We start from the raw sequence: 22,310 nt of genomic DNA, 5'->3' as shown, positions 1-22,310 counted from the left end.
AGATAGATAGATAGATAGATAGATAGATAGATAGATAGATAGATAGATAGATAGATAGATAGATAGATAGATAGACAGACAGACAGACAGACAGACAGACAGACAGACAGACAGACAGACAGACAGACAGACAGGTGAGAGAACATTTTGCTTGGTATGTTTTTCTTCTTCAAACCAAACTTGGGTCTTCAGATGGCAAAGTTTAAATCCCGCCTGGCTAGAGCGCTTCCCCTAACGTTTACGCATTAGGTCAGTAGGCAGAGAGTAGGTGGTCTTTTGTGGCTGTTCGCAGGCATTCAACCACATGAGTGTCTACACTACGAAAGCAATCCGGTCGAATGCACTGAAAGTGGTTGAAATTGGACAAGCTCAAAACGTTTTACACCCCATTTATACTTGTATTTAGCGTCGTCCACTTGTGATCCAATCGACCAAAACCCATTTTAATACCAGGTGGAAAACAGGGCCATAGATAGATAATGAGGATGAAAAAAGGTTTGCACGCTATGAGCGTGTAGGACACAGAACAATCGCATGAAAGTGAAAATAATACAAAAGATGGACAATAAAAGAAGGGAATGAAGTAGAGAGAAAGAGAGGGGGTGGATGATTAGTAATCCACATGACGACAATGAAAGTGTGACAGATGAAAGAGTCAGACACTCACTGAGCGAAGGACTTGTCTATTAACTCGATGTCATTGATCAGCACAATGCACTCGTCCTCTTGAAAGATCCTCTCTCGTTCAGAGCGGCTGTTCTCCTCAATGGATCGGATATGTAGACCCAGAGTCCTGATGACACATGCACAAACAGATAGAAGGGCATGATTTGAGACAAAAAACATATTATTAGTTGTACATACAGTCAAACCAAAATTTATTCAGACACCTTGAACATTTCCTTCATTAATAAAGTTTATTAACTATAGTTAAAAAAATGGTAATAAAATATTACAAGATCAGAGTTAAACTGTGTTAGAAAAAAATAATCTTAATTATGTCAGATAACGCTTAAGCAAAACATGGTCAGGTCAAAACGTCTGAATAGTTTCTGGTTCCAAATTTTTATCAATTTTACTGATATTCCACTGTATAAAGAATTTTTGGGTATAATGTCAGTTTACTTTATTTTGCTCTCCTCACTTACATAAATTAACTATAGAGTCCTGCACCCACTAGTAAAATATACCAAAAATATCAAAAACATCTGAATAATTTTTGGTTTCTTGTATTGAACTTTTCTGAGTTACCCAAATGCTCTCAAGTTGAGCATTCGAAAAAATAAATAAATAAATAAATAAATAAATAAATAAATAAATAAATAAATAAATAAATAAATAAATAAATAAAAAAAATAAAAAACAGTAAATCTTCCTGGACATACGTCCAGTATTTACCACGGAAAGTGTAGGATAATCTCATCTGGTGAAATATGGAATGACACACCAGGAACAGCGTTTTAATGCTTTTTCGTGATTTTGTTTTAATGATTTTAATGAAAATATCAATTATATTCTAGGAACTTTCTCTGAATTAGCTCTCAATACAGAAAGACTTCTCTAGTAAACCATTTCAATGATCAAATCTGTTACTACTAGAAAAATGAAGAAGTAAATACATGATTTAATTTGCTGTTACTTCCTTTGGGGTTTCCTTTGAGACACAACCCAAAGAGTAGTTCACCAGTTCACCGGCCAGGTTTGACCACCTACAGAGAGAGGGTCTATTTCCATCCGGAGCTCAACAGGGCGCAAAGACCCCAACAACAGGAAACATGTCACCGTCCACCCAGGGAGGACTTCCTGTCATGCAACACGTGTGTGTCCTTGCCCTGAGCACTTAACTTTTGACCTGTTCATGCAGTCTGAAAGAGCCATTCACCTAGCTACTTCCTGTAAGCGTGTGAGTGTGTGATTATGGGTGAATATGAACGGGACACTGCTGACTAACTATACTGAGACTGAGTAATGCATGCATGTCCTAAATAGCATTTATAATAAACATGAACGTGAACGTGTGTGTGTGTTTGTGCGTGTGTGTTTTACCTTCCACTCAGTGAGGAGCAGTATGATATGACTTTGATTCCCAGAGGCCCGAGGTCTCCAGAAATCTCGACTGTCCGTGTGAGACTGCTGCAGTAAGGAAAAACAATGGTCTCGGTGGTTAGTGGTTACATTTTTCTTACCAGAAAAAAAGGAAAACAACTGAAAAACTGAAAAATATATTTTGGAAGTGGAAACTTTCAGTGGAATGCAATTACATTAGAAGAACAACAGTCACATGTCAAAATGACAAGCCAAATAACCATTACGGTAGGAACTGTCTTGGATATCAATGGAGTACTCCCCCTGTCACCTGCATCATTTCCTCAGGTCGAGAGCTGTAGCATTATAGCATTCAATCAGTCTCCTCTGAGCGTGCACTTACATTGAAACACAAACAAATGCACACAAAATACACTAGATTTTCACATATACTAAAGTAAATCTAAGAGATGCTTGTTCACTTGCTTGAACACACCACCACAATACGGACGGACGGACGGACGGATGGATGGATGGATGGGTTGGCTAGTTGGTTGGTGGGATAATGGATGGATGGATAGGTAGGATGGATGGATGGATAGGTAGGATGGATGGATAGGTAGGATGGATGGAAGGAAGGATGGATGGATGGAAGGATGGATGGATGGATGGTTGGTTGGTTGGTTGGTTGGTTGGTTGGTGGGATAATGGATGGATGGATTGCGTTCGGCGTTCCTATAACTAAAATCCCAGTTCCCAGTACTGTCATGGTAGTAATATGTATATAAAACGCACATTTGCAATGCATTGGAACAGCATCTGCATCTGTGTACTTGCGGTAGAGTACGTTTCTGGCCTACAGCAGTCCGTGCATTTAAGACACAAACCCACACAAACAAAAAAGCAAAAGTATTCACAAGCTACTTTGTACTCTTGACGACACACGCAGCAAATCCATTTGCTGTTTATATCCTGCGGGATGACATTAATAACCAAACAAATGAGCCGAAAGCCAGTGGAGTCACTGCCATTCAGTGTGTCTGAGATGAGAGCTGGAGGCAAAGGTGTCTACCTGCATCTCTCACCACAATAAAGACAGAACAGAGGAAAGGCTGAGAGGAAGAGAGAGGATGTGAACTCTTCCATCTTTGTCCAAAAAAAAAAAAAAGCCTTTTCTGGAAGATTCAGACAAGTAAAACAATCACAGTTACTTACTAAATTAAATGTTTTATCATATTAAAGGGGTGGTTGATTATGATTTCACTTTTTTAACTTTAGTTAGTGTGTAATGTTGCTGTTTGATCATAAACAACATCTGCAAAGTTATGACACTCAAAGTTCAATGCAAAGGGAGATATTTCCTTTTACAGAAATCGCTTTTTAAGGACTATAATGAGCTTTTTCCTGGGTTGGTGACATCACAAACCCCAAAATTGACATGAACCCGCCTTTTTATTTTCACAATATAATTTTAATTGTTTTTTCATTTTTTGTGAAAATGTGATACACTCTTAACTCAAGATTCTCTAATGAACAGAATGTTCAAAAGAACAGCATTTACTGTATATGAAACAGAAATCGTTTGTAATAATTTTAAAATGCCTTTACTGACACAATTTTATGCATCTTTCCTGTATATAACTAATATTTACATTTATTCTGACATTGCATGAGCACAGCACCAGATATTATTGAACACATACATTTAGCTTTATCCTTTATTCTGAGTTATTTCTGAATTTCAGATACACAGGCCCTTAAACATCATGTGAAAGCAAAAAAAAAAATTGTCAGACAGGACATTCTTGTATAAGTGGGCACCATAATAAACTACTATGTGACTCATAACATGTGACTGCGTAGTTACAGAGTAATGTCATCAACAACATCAATGACATAATGACATCAAACTCCACCAACAACTGAGATCAGGAAACATTTCTTCCACACATCGTGATCTGCAGAGTGCATCACCACAAAAATAACACATCCTCTCCCTCCATTTGCATTCTTCCCAAAATAAAAACCTCCTCTGCCAATTTGCATGTGCCCAGTGTGGCGCGGAGCATCCATGAATTTACATGAATAAAAACTGAGAGTGGCAGCAGCTCATCAAACAGATACAGAGCTTATTACTGCTCACACACCACAACAGCGCGACACACGCGGAGTGTGTTTGTGTGCGCCGAGAAAGTGTCAGAGAGGGAAAAACATTTCCTCTATTCCTGTGATCAATTTCAAGATAAAAGAAAAAAAAAAAAAAAAAACTTTCATACCACAATTCCATAAATTATCTGAAAAAGAAATGAAAGAACAATTTCACATTTGAATGACACAGCCTCAGAAACTCATATATAAATTACCTATATATTTATATACATATATAATTATAAATTACCTAATTTGATGAAAATAAAACCGAGGGTGTGATCAAGGGACCAAAGTACAAACTATTCAATAATATTTTCCAAAGTTTATGTCCACTAGAAATATGCTCATTATGATCAACATTACTAGTCCACCACATCCTCATTTTCATTTGCCTCAAATTAAATGGCATCTTATGCAACTTTACCCAGTGCATCTACCCAACTTGTGCGGTTTAGCTGTGGTCGGCAACTGTCCATGTCCAGATGAAAATAATGCCATTAATATGCCATTTATCAGGAATGGGAAATAATTTTATCTCATAGATACAGAGAACCTAAATAAGCACTCTTATTAAAACTTGATTGAATACCAGATGGACCTCAGGGGCTTCAAATGAGGTGATGCGGTACTGTAAACCACTTCAATGTTTAATGAGCTGTAAAAGTGTGTGTGTGTGTGTGTGTATCAGTAATGCTGATTGACAGAGGCACTGAAGAGAGGCGAGAGATAAACTTCATCCCTCTCTCAGGGAGAAAAGATGAGGTCACATGACCTGTGATAAGAGGTACGTCTGGAGAAAACGTGATGTAAGTCTCCCATTCTGTGACTATGGCAACAAGTGTACATATTAATGACGATATACACACATAAGCTCTTGTGCTTCTTTGAAATGCTGAATCTGTGTCCTGCCGTATGCATTCAAGTGAAATCATCTACTGAAATCGCAATGCTCAGAGGAGTCGACCTTTAATGTTGTTTCCATTATTTTAGCTTGATAAGGATTTCAGTAAGGAAAGCTGCTTCTAGTTAAGCAATAAAAGCAATAAAAAAAACAATAAGCACATGAGATGAATTCTGACCTTTAAATAGAATTTGTCTGAAATATTACAGTATGCGGATCAAAGCTTGTAAAAGTGCTTTACAAGGCTTAAACGTGTGATAAACAAGGCTCTTTAAAAACTAAATATGACAATAATATTGTGTGCATTTAGAAATAAAATATTAGTTATCGTAACGGCCGATTACATTGTTAAAATCTATTCAAGTTGATTACTAATAGTATATATGAATAATAAGCAAATATTTTTGCATTTAAATAAATATAAATATTTATAAATTCAATGTATGTAAAATGTATAAAGTAATTATATTAACAAAATGAAATGATATGCAACTATTTTTGTATTTGAATAAATATAAATATTTATAAACAATTGTGAATAAAATGTAAATTATTATAATGTCAAGAACTAAAAATATTATTAAAATAAAATAAATATTACATTAAATAGGTAATATTGAAATAAATATAATTAAATGTAATATATATATATATATATATATATATATATATTATTATTATTTATATAAGTCATTGATAAATGTTAATATTTATATATTTTTAAAATATATATTTATTTAAAAATTATAAATACAATAATTCAATATATATAAATAAGTACATACCAAATTTGGCAACAAACATCATGTTCAAAACACATTGGCGCCAGACAAATACACAAAAAGAGAACCTTAATCTGACAACAATGAACTGTCACAAAACAAAGACCCAAATTAATCTCAGAGTAGAGAGCTGCTCACAGTAATCACTGAATTCATATGATTTCAACCCCATGATTTATGAATGTAGATACACAATCATATACTATATACAGTGCATTCATAAAGTCCCTCACCTTAAGTTGACTTGTCCAGTCTTGGAGTTTGGGACGTCAACCTTGGGTTTGTCCATGGCTCCTCCCTTCACAGTCGTTGCATGACCGACACCCTATCAACACAAAAATACACTCATGGTGACTTCAGTTTCACTAGAGGACCCAAAACAACGATACCATGCTTCAAACGTTCCCTACTGAGCAAGATGCCAAAGTGCCTCAACAGTTCGCCATTGAAAAACTGTAATTGCGTCCTTTCCGTCTGTCTGTCTCTATCGGTCTGTTCTCACCCACTGCTTACCTTTCACTACTTTTTAAGCGATTAATATCTCATCTGCAGAAAGTAATCAAAACAGATAAAATGTAAATGATCTGAATAAATACACAACGACGAGGAAAAAACAAGGAGATGCACCATGAAAGGGAATGTCCACTTTCCTCACAGTGGAGCCGTAGCTAATGGTTGTCCAGAACGCACCCTGTACTCCACCCAAGACACACACACACAAACACATGGGACCCCCCTCCTCACAGGATGCATCAAACACACAAAAAGTGACCTAGATTATCTGAGTAGAGAGCGATTATCCCCCCGCTAGGCCACATGCTCCTGGGCTATTGTTAATGTGCATCTCCCATCTTTATTGAGTGTACACTGTTCACATGAGGACAACAACAGAGATAGAGTTTAATGGGGAGATGGGTGGTTGACATAACCTTTCTGAAAAGAAAAAGCAGAAACATTCACAAAAAAATGACATTTTTTTGAATGACAACAAAAGTGACATTTTGAACACTTACAATCATAAAAAAAAAAAAAAAAAAATGTTTTTTGAGCAGCTAATCAGCATATCAGAATGATTTCTTAAGGACCGTGTGGTTGTAACAGCAAAAATATTGGTGATCACAGCCTCAAACTTTATGAACTGCAACAGATTAATTTGTAATACACAAAAATACATAACACATATGCAACCATTTTTTGAGAATGTGTGAGTTCAAATTTGACGTGGTTGGATTTGTGCGAGTACATGGTCACGCACTCAATCAGTGTCTACCTACCTGAACTTACTTGCATTAAGGACTTATCTAATCTGTCACGTGTTATCGACTACGGCAAATCGGCTATTCTCCCGTAGTTGGTCCCGTTGGAGTTTTCCCCTCTTTTACACCTCACTTTTATAAACTAATTCGAAAATGAAAGTAAAATGCGCAGTCTCCAGTGGCTGGGAGTCAGATTTCACACGTGTCATGTGTGCACGCACGCCGATGATGAAAAGCGCAAATTTGGAATTTAGGAAATAAATCATCTAAAAATGAAGAGGTCAATAACTGATTATTTTAAAAAACAAAGTGCAGAGGGTGAGGATGCTGATGGAAAGGTCGAGCCAACAAGCCAGCATACAGACTCAGACATAACTGATGTTGAGAGCACAGAACTGGTTGATATTTTTTTAATCATATATATATATATATATATATATATATATATATATATATATATATATATGTGTAAATATATGTGTATATATATATATATATTAGTTTTTTTTTTTTCATTTGTTAGTTAAAAGATTTGAGCATTTACAAACAAAAATTTACGAATCAGATGTCAGATTTCATTGGTGATTTCAAATATGAAATTTAATCGTAAGCTTGGTAAACCGCTTTCACGACTGAATTATCTGCCCCGAGAGGTGTTTCAAAGATGACCGTAGAGTGAAATGGCTTGCCTTAAATGGACTTTGAATAAGTCGCAAAACTGTTCAGATTCTAAAAAGAAAAAAAAGGTCAAGTATATTCCTGCTAATGCGGTTTTGGGGGACTTTGTGGAAACTAAATAGAACAACAAGAAAAAAAAAAACTGACGGTTGATATGTTTACGACCTAAATAGTCTTGAAGTAAACACAGTAAAACATTCATGGTCAGACGCATCAGCCGTGCAAGGAGTCTATATTAAATATGCCTGTCCTTGGCTCTCGGTGTGCACGGTCTGTTTACATAAGACTTATGAGCAGTGGGTACTGGGTAAACTCTTGGGAATACAGTAATTGAATAAATGTCAAAGCCTAATGAGAGAGTTTGTAAGAGATTGTGTGGGGATCTGCATCACAAATGTGTTTCTCTATGACCTTTGAGTCAATCTCATCCATCCATCTAGAACTGACTGAGATATTACAACAGCAAAGCCTGATCATCAATCTGCTGTATATGATAACTCAGCACAAGTGCTAACATAACACATTCAGATACAAAAAGACTAACACAAACTAATAAAAGAGTACCATGGTATTCTTTAAAAGTACCTTGCTGAACCATACCACATAGCATGATATTTCAGCCAAACAACTGAAACAAATAAATAAACCACAAACACAAAAACGAATGAATGGGCTATAAATGAAAACAAGGAAATTAATGAACAGAAGGAAGGACGGACGGACGGACGGACGGATGGATGGATGGAGGGAAGAAAGAAGTAAGAAAGCAAAGGAAAAGGAAATGATCAATAAACAAGCGTAAAAAAAAAACCTGATAAAAAGGTATTATGTTTTATTTAGCAAGCCTGTAACCACCTAGATCAAAGATGAAAAACCATTTACTGCCAAAACAGGCAATTTACTAAGGAAATATATGAATCAAAAACCTAGGACTAGTTTGTGAAAGTAGGTTTTTGAAATAATGTGACTGACAGCAGCGGTCCTAGAGGCAATGTTGCTCAGTTCTACCACGTGGTATGAATGCCGTGGGCATGTGCACACGTGAAAAATGCGTAGGCGCCCCCAGGTGGCTGATTTCTTTCTAATTTTTCACAAGCCGCTAGGGCCGTGAGTCAAACAGGCCCAGCGAGTTTCGTTCTGATTGGCCTCCGTTAACCTTGTCTGACAGCAGTTCGAACTTGGCCGATGGCGGCCGTGTTGTTCAAGATACGCAAATGTCTTTGTAGACAATCACGGCATCTTGGACAAAGATATTGCATGCCAGTTTTCAAGACAATCAGACTGGCTGTTGCGTAGGTATAGCCGTTTTCATTTTTATAGCGACACCAAGTGGCCAGTCGCCGCATCCTTTTTCACACCACCACAGACTGAGCCCGTATATAGGTGTACCGAGTTTGGTGGAATTATCTCATTCCATTCAAGAGGGATAGCCATTTTATTAAAAGTGTCCACGCCCACTTTGAACTTTTTGGCATCCCGTTGCGGACGTGAATCGAAATTTCGTCTTTTTTCGATAATTATTAGCAATCAGAGAATCTTTCTGCACTGGTTTGGTTCCTAAAAACCTAGGACTAGCTCGCAAAAGTAGGTTTTTCTAAAAATCCAAAATACCCGAAAATTTCCCCAGAGTGACGGTCGAATCCGAGTTTTGAGCCAAGGATTCCAATGATATAACTAGAGACTGCGACGAACGACTGCGACATTTAGGAGGTATGAGCCATTACGTACTTTTGGTCATTGTAGCGCCACCACCAGGCCGAATGGGGCGAGCCTTGTGACATTGTAGACGCGCAGAGTAGTCTCTACCCGATTGCTTTTAGGTGAGAATTCTGATTCTTGGAAATTCAATAGGGTTTCAGAGCTACATGCTTGAACCTCTAGTGAATGAATGAACAAACAAAATAACAATGAGAGGAAGAAAGAAACAAACAAACAAGCCAAGAACAAATCAACCAATGAATGAACGAATATAACAGAATGAAAACTAAATGAAAAAGAAGAAGAATCATCGGAGTGTCCCCAGTTCACAACAGTGTATGAAAATCAATTAAAAGGTCTCGGGTGTTTATGAGAGCACTGACCATAATTACACATCTCATGTTCATGTTTATGTGCTTTGGAAGGTCTAGACAACCTCCTCAACACATCTGATAATCATCTCGTCTTCAGTCTAAAACATGACTGACAAAACCTGGCAGAGAATCCCCGCCCCGCACTTGTAATTACCCGGTTCTCCTGTACACACAGCTGAGATGTGAGCAGAGCAGAGCCCAGCAGCACAGAGAAACTCCTCAAATCATTTAAAGGTGTGCCATGCTTCAGTGGAGGTGACCGCCGGCTGTAAGCTTGAGCTCCTGGGACAGATGATAAGGGACTGGGAGCGCTTCAGGGTCCCCCGTCTCTGCTGTAACGTGAACAGGGAGCTCAGAGTTCCTCCAGGGACTCTTCAAAAAAGACTTCCATTAGATCAAAAACTGCAGTGTGTTCCTCAGGCACGTGATTTACACAAGTAGGACATTCTGTTCCTGGATCTGATGGTCTTGGAACAATATTCCCATTAAGCAATCATTACTTCTAAAATAAATAAGGTTCATAAGGATATTACTCAAGATTCAAAACACAATCCATAAATCTCATCTGGTCTGGTTAAAAAGTGCTGTTCCAGAACTAACAAGGATGTTGTTCCAAGAACATGTTCTACTCAATTTGGTTTGATTTTACAAAAGCAAAACATGCTCCTGAATCAACAACATTGATCCTGGAACAACACTATTGTAAACCCATCGAGAATTACCTTAGATTTCAGAGAAAGGACCTGGAATAACACTCCAAATTAACAAGCATTTTGCCCCGATTTTAGAGCAATGCTGGGTTCAGATGACATAATATCAGCCCGATTTTGGCAGGATCTGTATGACGAAGGGTGTCGTGGTGATTTGCAATGACAATAGACATACAGGCATGCAGTCAGATGATGATTACAGTCAGTCACAGGCAATCCACATTCCCATCCAGAAGGGGGCACGAAGGGATGCAACGCTGTTTGGAAACCGCCACAACAGGAAAAAGAGCAGAAGAAGAAGAGTAGGTCTATGAACCAAACCAAAACAAGAGTTCAGATGGCACGCAAGAGCTTGCTAGTAGCTATATGCGTTTAAAATGTGTAAATAGCATCACAAGAAGTACACATGACAAAGCCAGCACTTTGGTCATCATCTTTCATTATTTCGACAAATGTCTCCCACACTTTGCTCTTTCGATTTGTGTATTTGCGGAGTTTCCACTCCCCAGTCTTCACCTTTTCTCTTCCCGCCTCCATCTCTATCGCAGACTGAGCTTGTGCATCATCTTCGCACCAGTTATTCAGCCAATAAAGTGTAGGCCTATGTATTTCATAGAAAATTGTGTCTAGTAAATTACAAAGGTTTAATTGGCATCTTTATTTAAAACGACCCAACCGACCGCGACCCGAATATCATTAAAAATGTTTTTGGATGACTCGTAACCGCGGGTAACCACAGGCACCCGCTCATTTTGGATCAACCCGCGCATCACTGGTGCCAAACACCAGAGCTAGGCAGAAAAAGACTACATGAGTGCAAAAACTCTGTAAAAGTTTTATTTTTATTTTTTCTATTTATTTTGTGCTTTTATGACACAAGAGATGATTTTCAGTTTTGTAGCTAAATTGTGACCAAATAATGTTTTTTTGTGTTTAACAGCTCTTAAAAAATAAAAAATAAAAATATAGGAGGCTGTACTGTACCAACTACTAACTACCTTAGGGGGGACTAAATGCCGCTAGGTAGAACAAACTGTAACTTGCACTACTGTCTGTTCAAAATAAATAAAAAGAAACCTAGCATTGGAGATTTGTTGCTTGTTCCAGTTATCGTTTCGAACCGTGACCCTAAAACCGAGGTACGTACAAAACCATGACTTCAGTGTACTGTTACACCCCTACTATTTGTATAAACCACAACATAAATGGAAAAAACAAAATCATGGAGCATTATTGGTATCTGGAACTAAAGTCGCCAAGAATCTTAAGAGTGCTGCAGAAGTTCTGCAAGTGGAAGTGGAATCTGCAGCGGTGGCACTGACAGAAGCAGATATTTGTTTGGATGTAGAGAGAATACGCACATATTTATGAATCCACACCATCTCAAAAGTGCTGTCGTTGATGCATTAGTGTGCCCTCACCCTGTCATTGAGGAGTGCACCACGATGATTACTGTCACTCTGAGCAATCTGGGACGGATGTGTGCAAGTGTCTGCGTGAGCTGTAATTTTGCAGACACCTTCTGAATCCCTAACAATTGCCGTACACTTTCTTTTCCCGTTTGATGCTAATATTTTAGAGATATTGGACAGTTTTATGTGTGTAGTCCTGATACACTCAGCAGTTTCCCAAGAGACTGAAAGTGGTACAATTTAAGAAATGTCACACTTAGAATTAAAATATACTGCGTTGGCTTTCTGTGTCTGAAGCACAGAGTACATACAGCAAAACGCTGTTCACTCATTCTAAAACTTACACTACTGTTCAAAAGTTTGAAGGTTGGAAGAATTTTTGTTTTGTTTGTTTGTTTGTTTGTTTTTTTAAATATTCTCGCCAAGGCTGCATTTATCATTTATTTGATCAAAAATACAGTAAAAACATTTTTAATATTGCGGAATATTTTTACAATTTAAAATAACTGTTTTCTATTTTAATACATTTTAAAATGTAATTTATTCCTGTGGTGTAAAGCTGAATTTTCAGCATCATTAATCCAGTGTCACATGATCCTTCAGAAATCATTCTAGTATGCTGATTTTCTTTATTATTATGTTGAAAACAGTTGTGCTGCTTCATATTTTTGTGAAAACCATGATATATTATTTTCAGGATTCACTGATGAATAGAAAGTTCAAAAGAACAGCACTTATTTGAAATAAAATCATTTGTAACATTATAAATGCCCTTAAATTTCTTTCTGAATAAAAGTATTAATTTCTTTCAGAAATAAAATCTTCTTGACACCAAACTTTTGAGCAGATGTGTTTGTGCTGTTTGTCTGCTAGAATCTGAAAAGCAAATATGAAAAAGATGACCTCAAAGGAAGGGAATGAAAGAGAGAGATATACTTAGAGAGAGTAAAAGCTTTGTTGATGAAAACAATAATGGAAGAGAGTAAGATAACAATGGTGGTGGAGCTAAAAGGTCAAACTTAAGCACAAATACAATATGTTGACTGTGACAGTGAAAGTCCTGCAAACAAGCACTGGTTAAATAAATAAGACGACCAGCAGCACAAAAAAAAAAAAAAATCAAAAATATTCTTGTATTGAATCCACAATACAAATTTGGCCTTCATTTTCTGTAACAACTGAAAAAAGAAAGTTGACACATTCCAAGACACTCCTATCAGACATGAGTAGGTGATGTGTGTTCACTCACGGTAGACTGGGGTCTGCTGATGTCCTCATGGTCCAATGAAATGATATCCAGGGGCGGGGCGAGGGCGGGGTCACTGCTGCTTCGCACGGATAGAGGGGTGGCTGATGGGAAAAGTCAAAGAATATAGTTATATATATAAATAAAACATAAATATATCTAGATAAAACAATGACCTAGACCTTAAAAAAAGTACTGTAGCGATACCATGGTACATGATAGTATTATATAGCACTGAACAGTGTTATTTTTGTGTCATTAAGATTACTTTTCATATTATTTATAATATTATGTTCTTGTTAATATTTTGAATTACATTTTATTTTTGAAATTTCTGTATTTATTTTCATTTTATTTACAATCTTAGAAATGTTTTTATAATATTTATTATTTTTTAAATAGGTCTATATAGTTTTTTTTTATTATTGAGTTTTAGTTTATTTAATTTTAGTTATTTTAGTACTTCAACTTAAAAAAAAAAACCTATCTGGAATAAAATTTGTTTAATATGTTTATTATCTACTTTGGTTAATGTATATTTTTTTCTAGTAATTAAAATGTGTTTTGATGGGGTTTTTTTTGTATTTGTTTATGTAGTATCATTGTACTGGCATGGTAAAAGCCAGCGGTATGACCATGAAGAGAAGATAAAACCGGTTAATTTTATCTTGACTCATTTTAATAATTAATTTTAAAGCACACATTAGCATAGGTAATAAAAAGTGAAGTAATATGTAACCATTTTGAGACAGTTCCCATTTTGTGGCAGCTTTTTTGTTATTTATTTATGTATATATTTACATATGTATTTACTATTTACTTATTTATTTGTGCAATCATTCATTAATTTTGTGTAACTCTTGCATTAAATAAATAATTTTGAGCAGTTATTTTTGTCTCATTTACCATTATTCAGCTGTATTTTTTTCCAGACAGCCAAGCACAGATCAAACACTAGTTGAACATTACCTAGAGTGTTTTCTGCTCTTTTCAGACACACATTGGATCAAATAAATACAATTAATATCACACTAAACTCACCACATGAAAGCACAACAACACAGTCTCACGCAACACAAACAGAAAGGCATCTGAATGAGTCAGAGCAGCTTTCCGTACACAGACTCATCAGCCCTGCCAAACGTCTCCCATCACACGCATTTGTCTGGTTTCCATAAGAGGGACAACAGCCAAAGAGCAGGAGCCATCGCTAGACTCAGCAGAAACGGCTACGGGAAAAGGATGCTAGATCCATCAAAAACAGCTCTGTCTTTTACAGGAATAAAATAAAACTGCAGCGAGGGAGTTTTATATCAGGACTATCCAACAGAATGTCCTTGGCCTCCATTCTGAAGAGGATCTCCAAGACCTTCTGAGATAAAGCCGGAGACACTGTGACATCTCAAGGATCTGAAGTACACAAATTTGCTGAACGTTGGCATGGAGGCAAGGTCAAAATTCATAAAGTTACTGCTGAAGAAAAGGAGCTAAATCATGGGAAACTGAATTTTCTACAAGGGAAACAGTTTTTAGTATACCAACCTGAAAAATATGAGACTAAGCTGCAAAAAAGACTCATTCAGAAACAGTAACTTCATTATTGAGCATATTTGCATACAAGCGTCTACATTTACATAACAACGGGTTAGCAGTATTGAGCCATTTCACCCACACTAATGAATGACAGTGTGTGTATTATATGAGGTTAGCCATTCACACATGACTGCTTTTAATCACACTGCATGCCAATTGCCTATATTTGCGTACAAATGCTCTTCATTATGTGCAAAGAAAAAGTTACACAAATTCACAAAAGGTCTGTACACACATAAATGTGCTTTAGTCAATTATAAAAGAGCTGATAGTGCAGTTCATTACAATTTTAGGGTAAAATCTATATAGTATCCATATATCTATGTCTATCTATCTATCCATCTATATTATAATATTATAATAATATTTTACAATTTTACTGTGTTTTGATCAGCCTTGGTGAGCTTACCGACCAACTTTGGGCCACTTTTATAAATGGCTAGTATCATGTCAAAGTACAGTTTTAAAGTAGCTTCCTAAAGACTGACGAGAACTAATTATCTTGCGAGAGGTGGTAAATGCGAGAGAACAGAATACTGAGAAATTCTACCAGCCACAATCAACAAGAAAGATCAAGTCTGACCCTGAAAAAAAAAAAGATAAAAAAATTCAAGCAGTGTTTGAAAAAGTTACCATTTTCCCCTGGTCAAACACAGACACTTCCATCAGCAAAGACTGCTCATATCCGTCAGTCTGCTACTAGAAAAATCATCAAAAAGCCTTTCAGTATGATCACACTAGCACAGAAACTCTGATTCAGGTGAAGCTGGTATGTTCTGGGAGTCATTAACACAGACTTTGTGGCCGTCTCTTTGACTCACAGCCATTTTAATAAGGTACTGGAACCAAAAGCAAGCTATAACGCATCTGCTTTAGAAGCTACTTCATTAAGAAAACCATTGGTATTACTTTCTGAGCTAATATTTGAACTCCTCAGGGCCATCTTTAAATGTACCACTGAGCTACTGAACTATATTTCTCTGTATTTCAATGGAAATGTGCATATGAGACAGATAAGGCCAATGAAAGAGACCTAGACAGAAACCCACTCTTTTGAGGCCTGTTTTACCTCAGAGCAGAAAGTTTATATATCCTTTGTGCTTGAGTCCAATAAATAAATAACTAAAATAAAATTCTGAGTGGGCTTACATACTAACAGACGCCGTAGATATTTTATTTTAAGAGTTTTGTTTGCGTCCTGTGTGTGTATGCCACCTTAGAGAACTCTTCATTGCCATCATTTATCTACACCGCAAGACCTCCAATATCAGCTAGGTCCTACACTAACTGCCCCCTGATGACTTCATGAAGGACACTCACAATAAGAAAGCTCTCAGACCTTCATGATGTTTACAAATTCTCATATAGGAGTTACATCTGCGCAGCGTCTAGATGAAGAGTCGCCCTCAACTCCAATCAATCTTCTCAAACCTGCAGAACCTGGTGGAGATTGGCACTATTTTCTCCTGGCTCAAGGTTAATCGTCTAAAGAAATGCTTGTGCAAACTCATTTAAGGCATTAATTTCAGTTTTACGCCCCTTGAAATAGCAGAAGAAAGAATTTGTGGGAAATCTGTAAAGACCACAGCGATTCAAGGTAAAACCTTTAATTATTGGCTATTCTTGACACAGGAGTGGAACAACCCTTCTAGTGGTTTCATCTTCCAGGAAAAGAACAACATTTGGAGTGTGTTATGAATATGTCTTTTCAGCTGTATAAATAAGAGGCAATCCCACAATATGAGTAATCGAGCTGAAAATAAGGAGAAATTGAGTATGGTATTATTAAACTATTAATAGACTAAAGGTTTGACATTCACACACTTGAGGCTACATTTCAAATGTTTTCATAAGAACCGTTTGCCTTTAATAAATAATTAAAAAGTAGATTTATGGTTGGCTCCGATAGCCTTGTGGACAGCACACCGACATATAATGCTGTTGCGCTTTGGGCCACCAGAGTTTAAGTTCCGGCTTGCGGACCTTTCCCAATCCCGTTCCCCACTCTCTCTCTCTCTCTCGCTCTCTCACTTCGCTTCCTGTCTACATACTGTCCTATCATAATAAAAGGCAAAAACGCCAAAGGTCCCTAAGGGCCACCAAAACGTTTGAAGTGGGTGGAGCCACTTTTACTAAAATGGCTGTAACTCATGAACAGTAAGATATTTTCACCAAACTCAGCACATCTATGTAAGAGCTCATTCTGTGGACGTATGACAAAGGATGCGGCCGTGTGACACCACCTGATGGTGCTATAACAGGAAAAAAACATGCAAATGGCTATAACTACTTCACTGTTACTCTGACTGACTTGAAAATTGGCATGCATTGTCTTTTTCCGAGGTGCAATGACTGTCTATGAGGACGCTGATGTATCTTGAAAAACATGTCCACCATCGGCCAATGAAGTTCAAGCAGCTATCAGACAAGGTTAACAGAGGTCAGCCGGAATGAAACTCACTGGGTCTGTTTGACTTACATACTAACATTATGCATTATTATACATTATAAATGATGCAAAATTATAGCATTTAAATGGTTCACATTTCCCTATGTTCTCCTTGCTGTCATATAGTGTCTCTCTCAGTGAATAGGATTTTACTAGTAAAATTTATAAAATGAATAATGTGTCAAATAATGTTCTTAGTCTTTTCTGTCTGTGGGGGAGACTACAATAATTTACTATGAGTTAAATGGAAATCAAATTAAATACAATTTATTGTGTAACCACAATACCAATAATGCCCAAAAGAAAAAGAAAAAATGTAGCGTGTGACATTTAATTATAAACAAGCCCGAAATACACAAGGAACTCTTATTTTGAAATGTCTGTACTATTGCAGGCTGATCTTACAATCATCTAAATCATTTTATATAAAAGCCATAAAGTAAACATTGTAGTAATTCATCAACTCGAGTTCATTAGCAATCGCTTGGAATAAATCTGTGCTTTTCATTGATTGAGAATCACTTTGAAGTAGTCTGAAGTGCTGTTGCGCGAGCTTGTAGAAAGCACAACAGCGCCCCCTTGTGATGTTGCAAAATGCAGCGCTCTTGGGAATGTTAGCGGGAGTAAACAGTTCTGACGCACACATAATGAGCAGGTACGAAACGACTAGTTAATCGATCACGGATGGTTTCATTATCTTGCACGGATATAAAAGTATAAGAGGATAAAAATAATAAAAGCAAAAATGTGTCTCCAAATATACTTGGGCGGCCGTTATTATACGTGGGCGGCCCGCCCAAGTAAAGTCTATGTGTGGGAAGCACTGCATACCACATGGTAGAACTCCTCATTCTGAGCAGCTTTGCCTCTAGGACCATTGCTGTTAATAGAATAGTTTGTTAAATATTCATGATTATGTAAAAAACCTACTTTTGCGAACTAGTGCAAGTGTTGTTACCTGATTTGAACCAAACTAGCCGGAGCTACTTTTCTCCGTGTATGTCTATGGTGAGTCACGCAGTTACTGTGATACTCTGTGGCGAGTCCTACCAGTCCGGTCTGAAATAGTCCGAATATAAACACTTATTATAAGTGTACCATAATGATTCAGGGTAAGACAAAAACACGGTTTGGAAAATGGATTCATGTTGTATATTCTCATTATATAATTTTTGTAAATCTTTAACACAAAAAAGTTGCGGACTGCAGCTTTAAAAAAACTTGACTTCCGAAAATAATTAAAATTAAAAGGATGTTACGTTTTTAGTAACAGCATTTTTTGCCTTCCAAAAAAAAAAAAAAAAAAAAACATCAATAACTACAAATAATCTTGATTAGCAGCGGTTACAAAGATAAGGAAATGATGTACTCACATCTGGCGCCTCTAGTATAAGGGCCAAGATTGTGTGAAGGGGAATTATGGGGGAATTCAGAGTCTGGATTTCATCAACAAAATATATTTACGATGGAAATTCCCCATCCTGAATAATGAGATACTTCTGTCAAACGTAAGATCAAGTAAAAAGACCCAAAGTTAACTGCAAGATCCCAGATCGCTTTCCAGTCAACTACAATCGCTTAGCGTTACAAAAGTAACAAGAAAACCACTCTCAATTTAATCTGGGTTTAGGATGAAGGACAGCAAGGAGAATCCTCTTGACCTTTGACCCCTAAGAGGTCTGTCATGTGAAATGGGGTCAAGCGGGCACATTCTTTCAGTCACGCGTCATCTGTTTGTCACGGCTCTACGCTGCGTTTATTCCCATCTGTGGCACATCACCACAAGAAAAGTAAAGATGAATGTGTAAGATGATCAAAAACGTATTAAAAAAAAAAAAAACAGTTTGCAGGTACCAAGAACCACATTCAAAGTCTAAGACGGTCTGTTAAGCTGTAATTCTGTCTTATTGGCAATCGATTGCTGACAGGTATGAGCGGCCGCCCACCTCAGGTGCTGCTGGGAGCCGTGAGAGCAGTGTGAAGACTGGGAGAGAGTGTGTGTAATGAGAGCAGGTAGGTCAGGGATCGATGCCGCTGTAATCATAGCTCCGTGCCGCAGAGACAGTCAGAGGAGAGACAGATTTGCCCCATTTCTGAGGACTATTACGGCTCGAGCAGGAACAAACTCCCAGGCTCCGGTTGGTGGAACAAAGCATCGCTCTATAATTACATCAGAGGAAAAAAAAAAAATTCCTCAATCCTTTCCTTGTGTGCTGACTAAGTAAACATGAACAGCAGGTCTAATTTGTTTAAACTGCAATGCACTAATGTGACGCCCATGGTTGAAGTGTGTTACCCATGACAACCAATCACATATCCTAGAATACATCGAGCTCTCATAATACAATTGAGCTTGTATACTTTTAAATGGTAAAGTGTGTGGTAAACTAAATGGTTAATGAATCCTATTAATAAAAAAAGCATTTTATAATATAAATACAAAAATACAATACAGCTTTTAACTGTATGATATATATATATATATATATATATATATATATATATATATATATATATATATATATATATATTATATTATATTATATACACACACACACCACAGCAGGTGTGAGGGCGGTCCATTGAGCTCTGACTGGCATCTGTCACGCCGCCAATCATTCTCTGTATCATCTCCACCTCTTTAACCTCTTCATTTACTAAGCCCTTTAATGTATGTCTTTGACTCATAGACTGAGTGGTGACCCACTGCCCCTCTCTAACCATCTTCATTCAGCAGTCACCACCTGTCACTCACTCTTATACCCCGCCCCTGACAGAACAGAAGTAATAGTGCTTCTAAATCTCATTGTGCTTTTGTACAGGATGCTCTGGTTAACCCTCAAAGACCCACTGCTAGAAAACTGCACAACAAAGCAATTAAGTAATATCTATTTTTTGCTAAACGTGGGTCAAAACGGCAGCACGACCACTGCCTGCAGACACGACTGCTGGATCAAATTTATGTTTTCCCGAATAAATATTTTTCTCATTATTGCACTTAACCTTAATTTGCCTCTTCAGAAGCTATTATAAACTAACCCAAACCCTAATTTTTAGAATTTAAGAAAAAAACAAAAAGGTTGTAAAAAATGATAATAATTACAGATTTTGAAATTTAAATCAAAAAGAAACATATGAATGATGTTTGGTATACATGTGTGCATTTTAATATGACCATTCAAGCGCAAGAAGACCCGCACACTATTTTATTACACACACACATCCAAAGCGTGTTCACAGAAAAAGTGATTTTAATGTAATTTTTAAATGCAAGAAGATTCGCACGCTGTTTTCTGTGGTGCACACGCATCCAAAACGTGTGCACAGAAAGCTGCTTCTCATACTGAATAGTGTGCGACACTGAACTGAGTTCTCTTCCGCATCTTTTTACACTTGAACGGACAAATACACAAAATATAATAATATGTCAAAATATCCATGTAAACACAGATGGATGTCTTAAGTGAATGCATGTGTAACAGTATATTGGATCTGTGCAGCTCTTAAAGTAGAGTACAGCAGCCTAATATTCGTAATATCTATAATAATGTTAATCAAACAACAAAAGACAGAGAAAATTCACTCGCTGTTCTTGACTGAATAACTTTTGTAACTATATTTGTAACGTATATTTTATTTATAAAGTGCAGTTTTATTTTATATTTGATTTCAGTTTCTGTTTAAGTCTTAAAACACTGTTTATTTCAATCGTATCTTTGTTCAGTTGCATTTATTTGTGTAAATGCTAATTTGTTTATATGTTTTTTTGTTTGTTTTTTTATTATTGCATGTTTACTTAATGCTTGAAAATGTATATTAGTTAGGCTAGTTGTTTTTGCTATGGTATTTTTAAACTATTGGCAAAAGTTCCTTGTGTAAATGTTCTTGAGCCTGTTGATTTTTGTTTATGGTTTTCAGCTACAATAAAATGTTTTGCAATAAGACTTAGAATGAATGATATCTAAGGTTTTTTTATTATTATTGTTATTATTATTTATTGGAAATTAGGAATCGATAAGAATCGGAATCATTAAAATTCAAATGACTCCCAACCTTATTCTTTTTTTAATTCCGATTTGTTTGGAAAAACATGAATAAGATGTTTGGTCATATATACAGTAAATGTCTGGGGACAGATTTGCCCTCAGTATAGCAACGTATACCCACACACATGCACATCTAACCAGATTAGCAGTGTACACTGTTCAGAAGTCAACCGAGGTCCAGCCAAGCATGAACTCATTCAAATGCTGCCATTATGCCTGTTTGCACCCCAGACACACACACACACACACACACACACTAATTAAGTTAGCCCTGATCCCGTGAAGGCCTTTCCTCCTCCTTAGTGCCACTGATTCAATAAGTCTCTTTTTTTGACTTCCCTATCGCCTCGGCTACGTTTCAACATCAAATCCCAAGTGCTGACACACACACACACACACACACACACACACACACACCAGCACTACGGCACGGCTACTAAACTACATTGGGCACGGTTTCTTTGTCCTCAGCATCATTTAATTGATAAATGAGCGAGACGAGCATTGTGTGCGCAGCTGACAGTGGGCTTTTTGTAATGTAATGACATCGTAGTGCTTGAGGTGTACACAGGGACATCTGCCTGCAGTCTGGCTTCAGAGAGGGGCATTATGGGAAGGTTAGCCAGGGCAAGCCTGAGTGAGCAGTCACAATGATGGATTCAGAAATGGCAAGTGTAACGTTTGCATTCATTTGAATTGATACAGCTGTGACAGTCAAACACAGGCGACTATTAAAGTGGCTAACGCTCGTTTAGTGTCACAACTCTGCTGCTATGTGTTTGCTAGGGCATTATGGGTGGCCACTAAAGATTCTTAAAAGAAATAGTTCACCCCAAAATAAAAACTGTCTTCATTTATTCACCCTCATGTCAAGTTAACACTAAACCACACAAACATGTGCACACAAAATCAGCTCAATTATAGGCTGCTACTAATGCAACCACACATGCACACAAGTTCACGCATAACTTACGCTGAAAACAAAACAC

The 22,310-nt window shown here is 37.0% G+C and overlaps 1 protein-coding gene across 4 annotated transcripts in view; it reads right to left on the bottom strand.

The window, feature by feature from the left end:
• The window catches only part of pard3ba (par-3 family cell polarity regulator beta a), a 177,472-nt gene that overhangs the window by 113,282 nt on the left and 41,880 nt on the right, over nucleotides 1-22,310 (bottom strand). For all 4 annotated transcript variants that reach the window (XM_067405388.1, XM_067405390.1, XM_067405389.1 and 1 more), the window contains exons 4-7: nucleotides 13,237-13,337; nucleotides 6,093-6,184; nucleotides 2,047-2,133; nucleotides 668-793 (exon numbers count right to left, since the gene is read on the bottom strand). In XM_067405388.1, coding sequence (XP_067261489.1) covers nucleotides 668-793; nucleotides 2,047-2,133; nucleotides 6,093-6,184; nucleotides 13,237-13,337 — 406 coding nt within the window. The remainder of the gene's footprint in view (nucleotides 1-667; nucleotides 794-2,046; nucleotides 2,134-6,092; nucleotides 6,185-13,236; nucleotides 13,338-22,310) is intronic.

Source organism: Chanodichthys erythropterus, chromosome 12, assembly GCF_024489055.1.
Source record: "Chanodichthys erythropterus isolate Z2021 chromosome 12, ASM2448905v1, whole genome shotgun sequence".
In the NCBI taxonomy this organism is placed as follows: domain Eukaryota; kingdom Metazoa; phylum Chordata; class Actinopteri; order Cypriniformes; family Xenocyprididae; genus Chanodichthys; species Chanodichthys erythropterus.
Note: the sequence above shows the minus strand (reverse complement) of the source record. Positions and strands in the feature narration are given on the sequence as shown.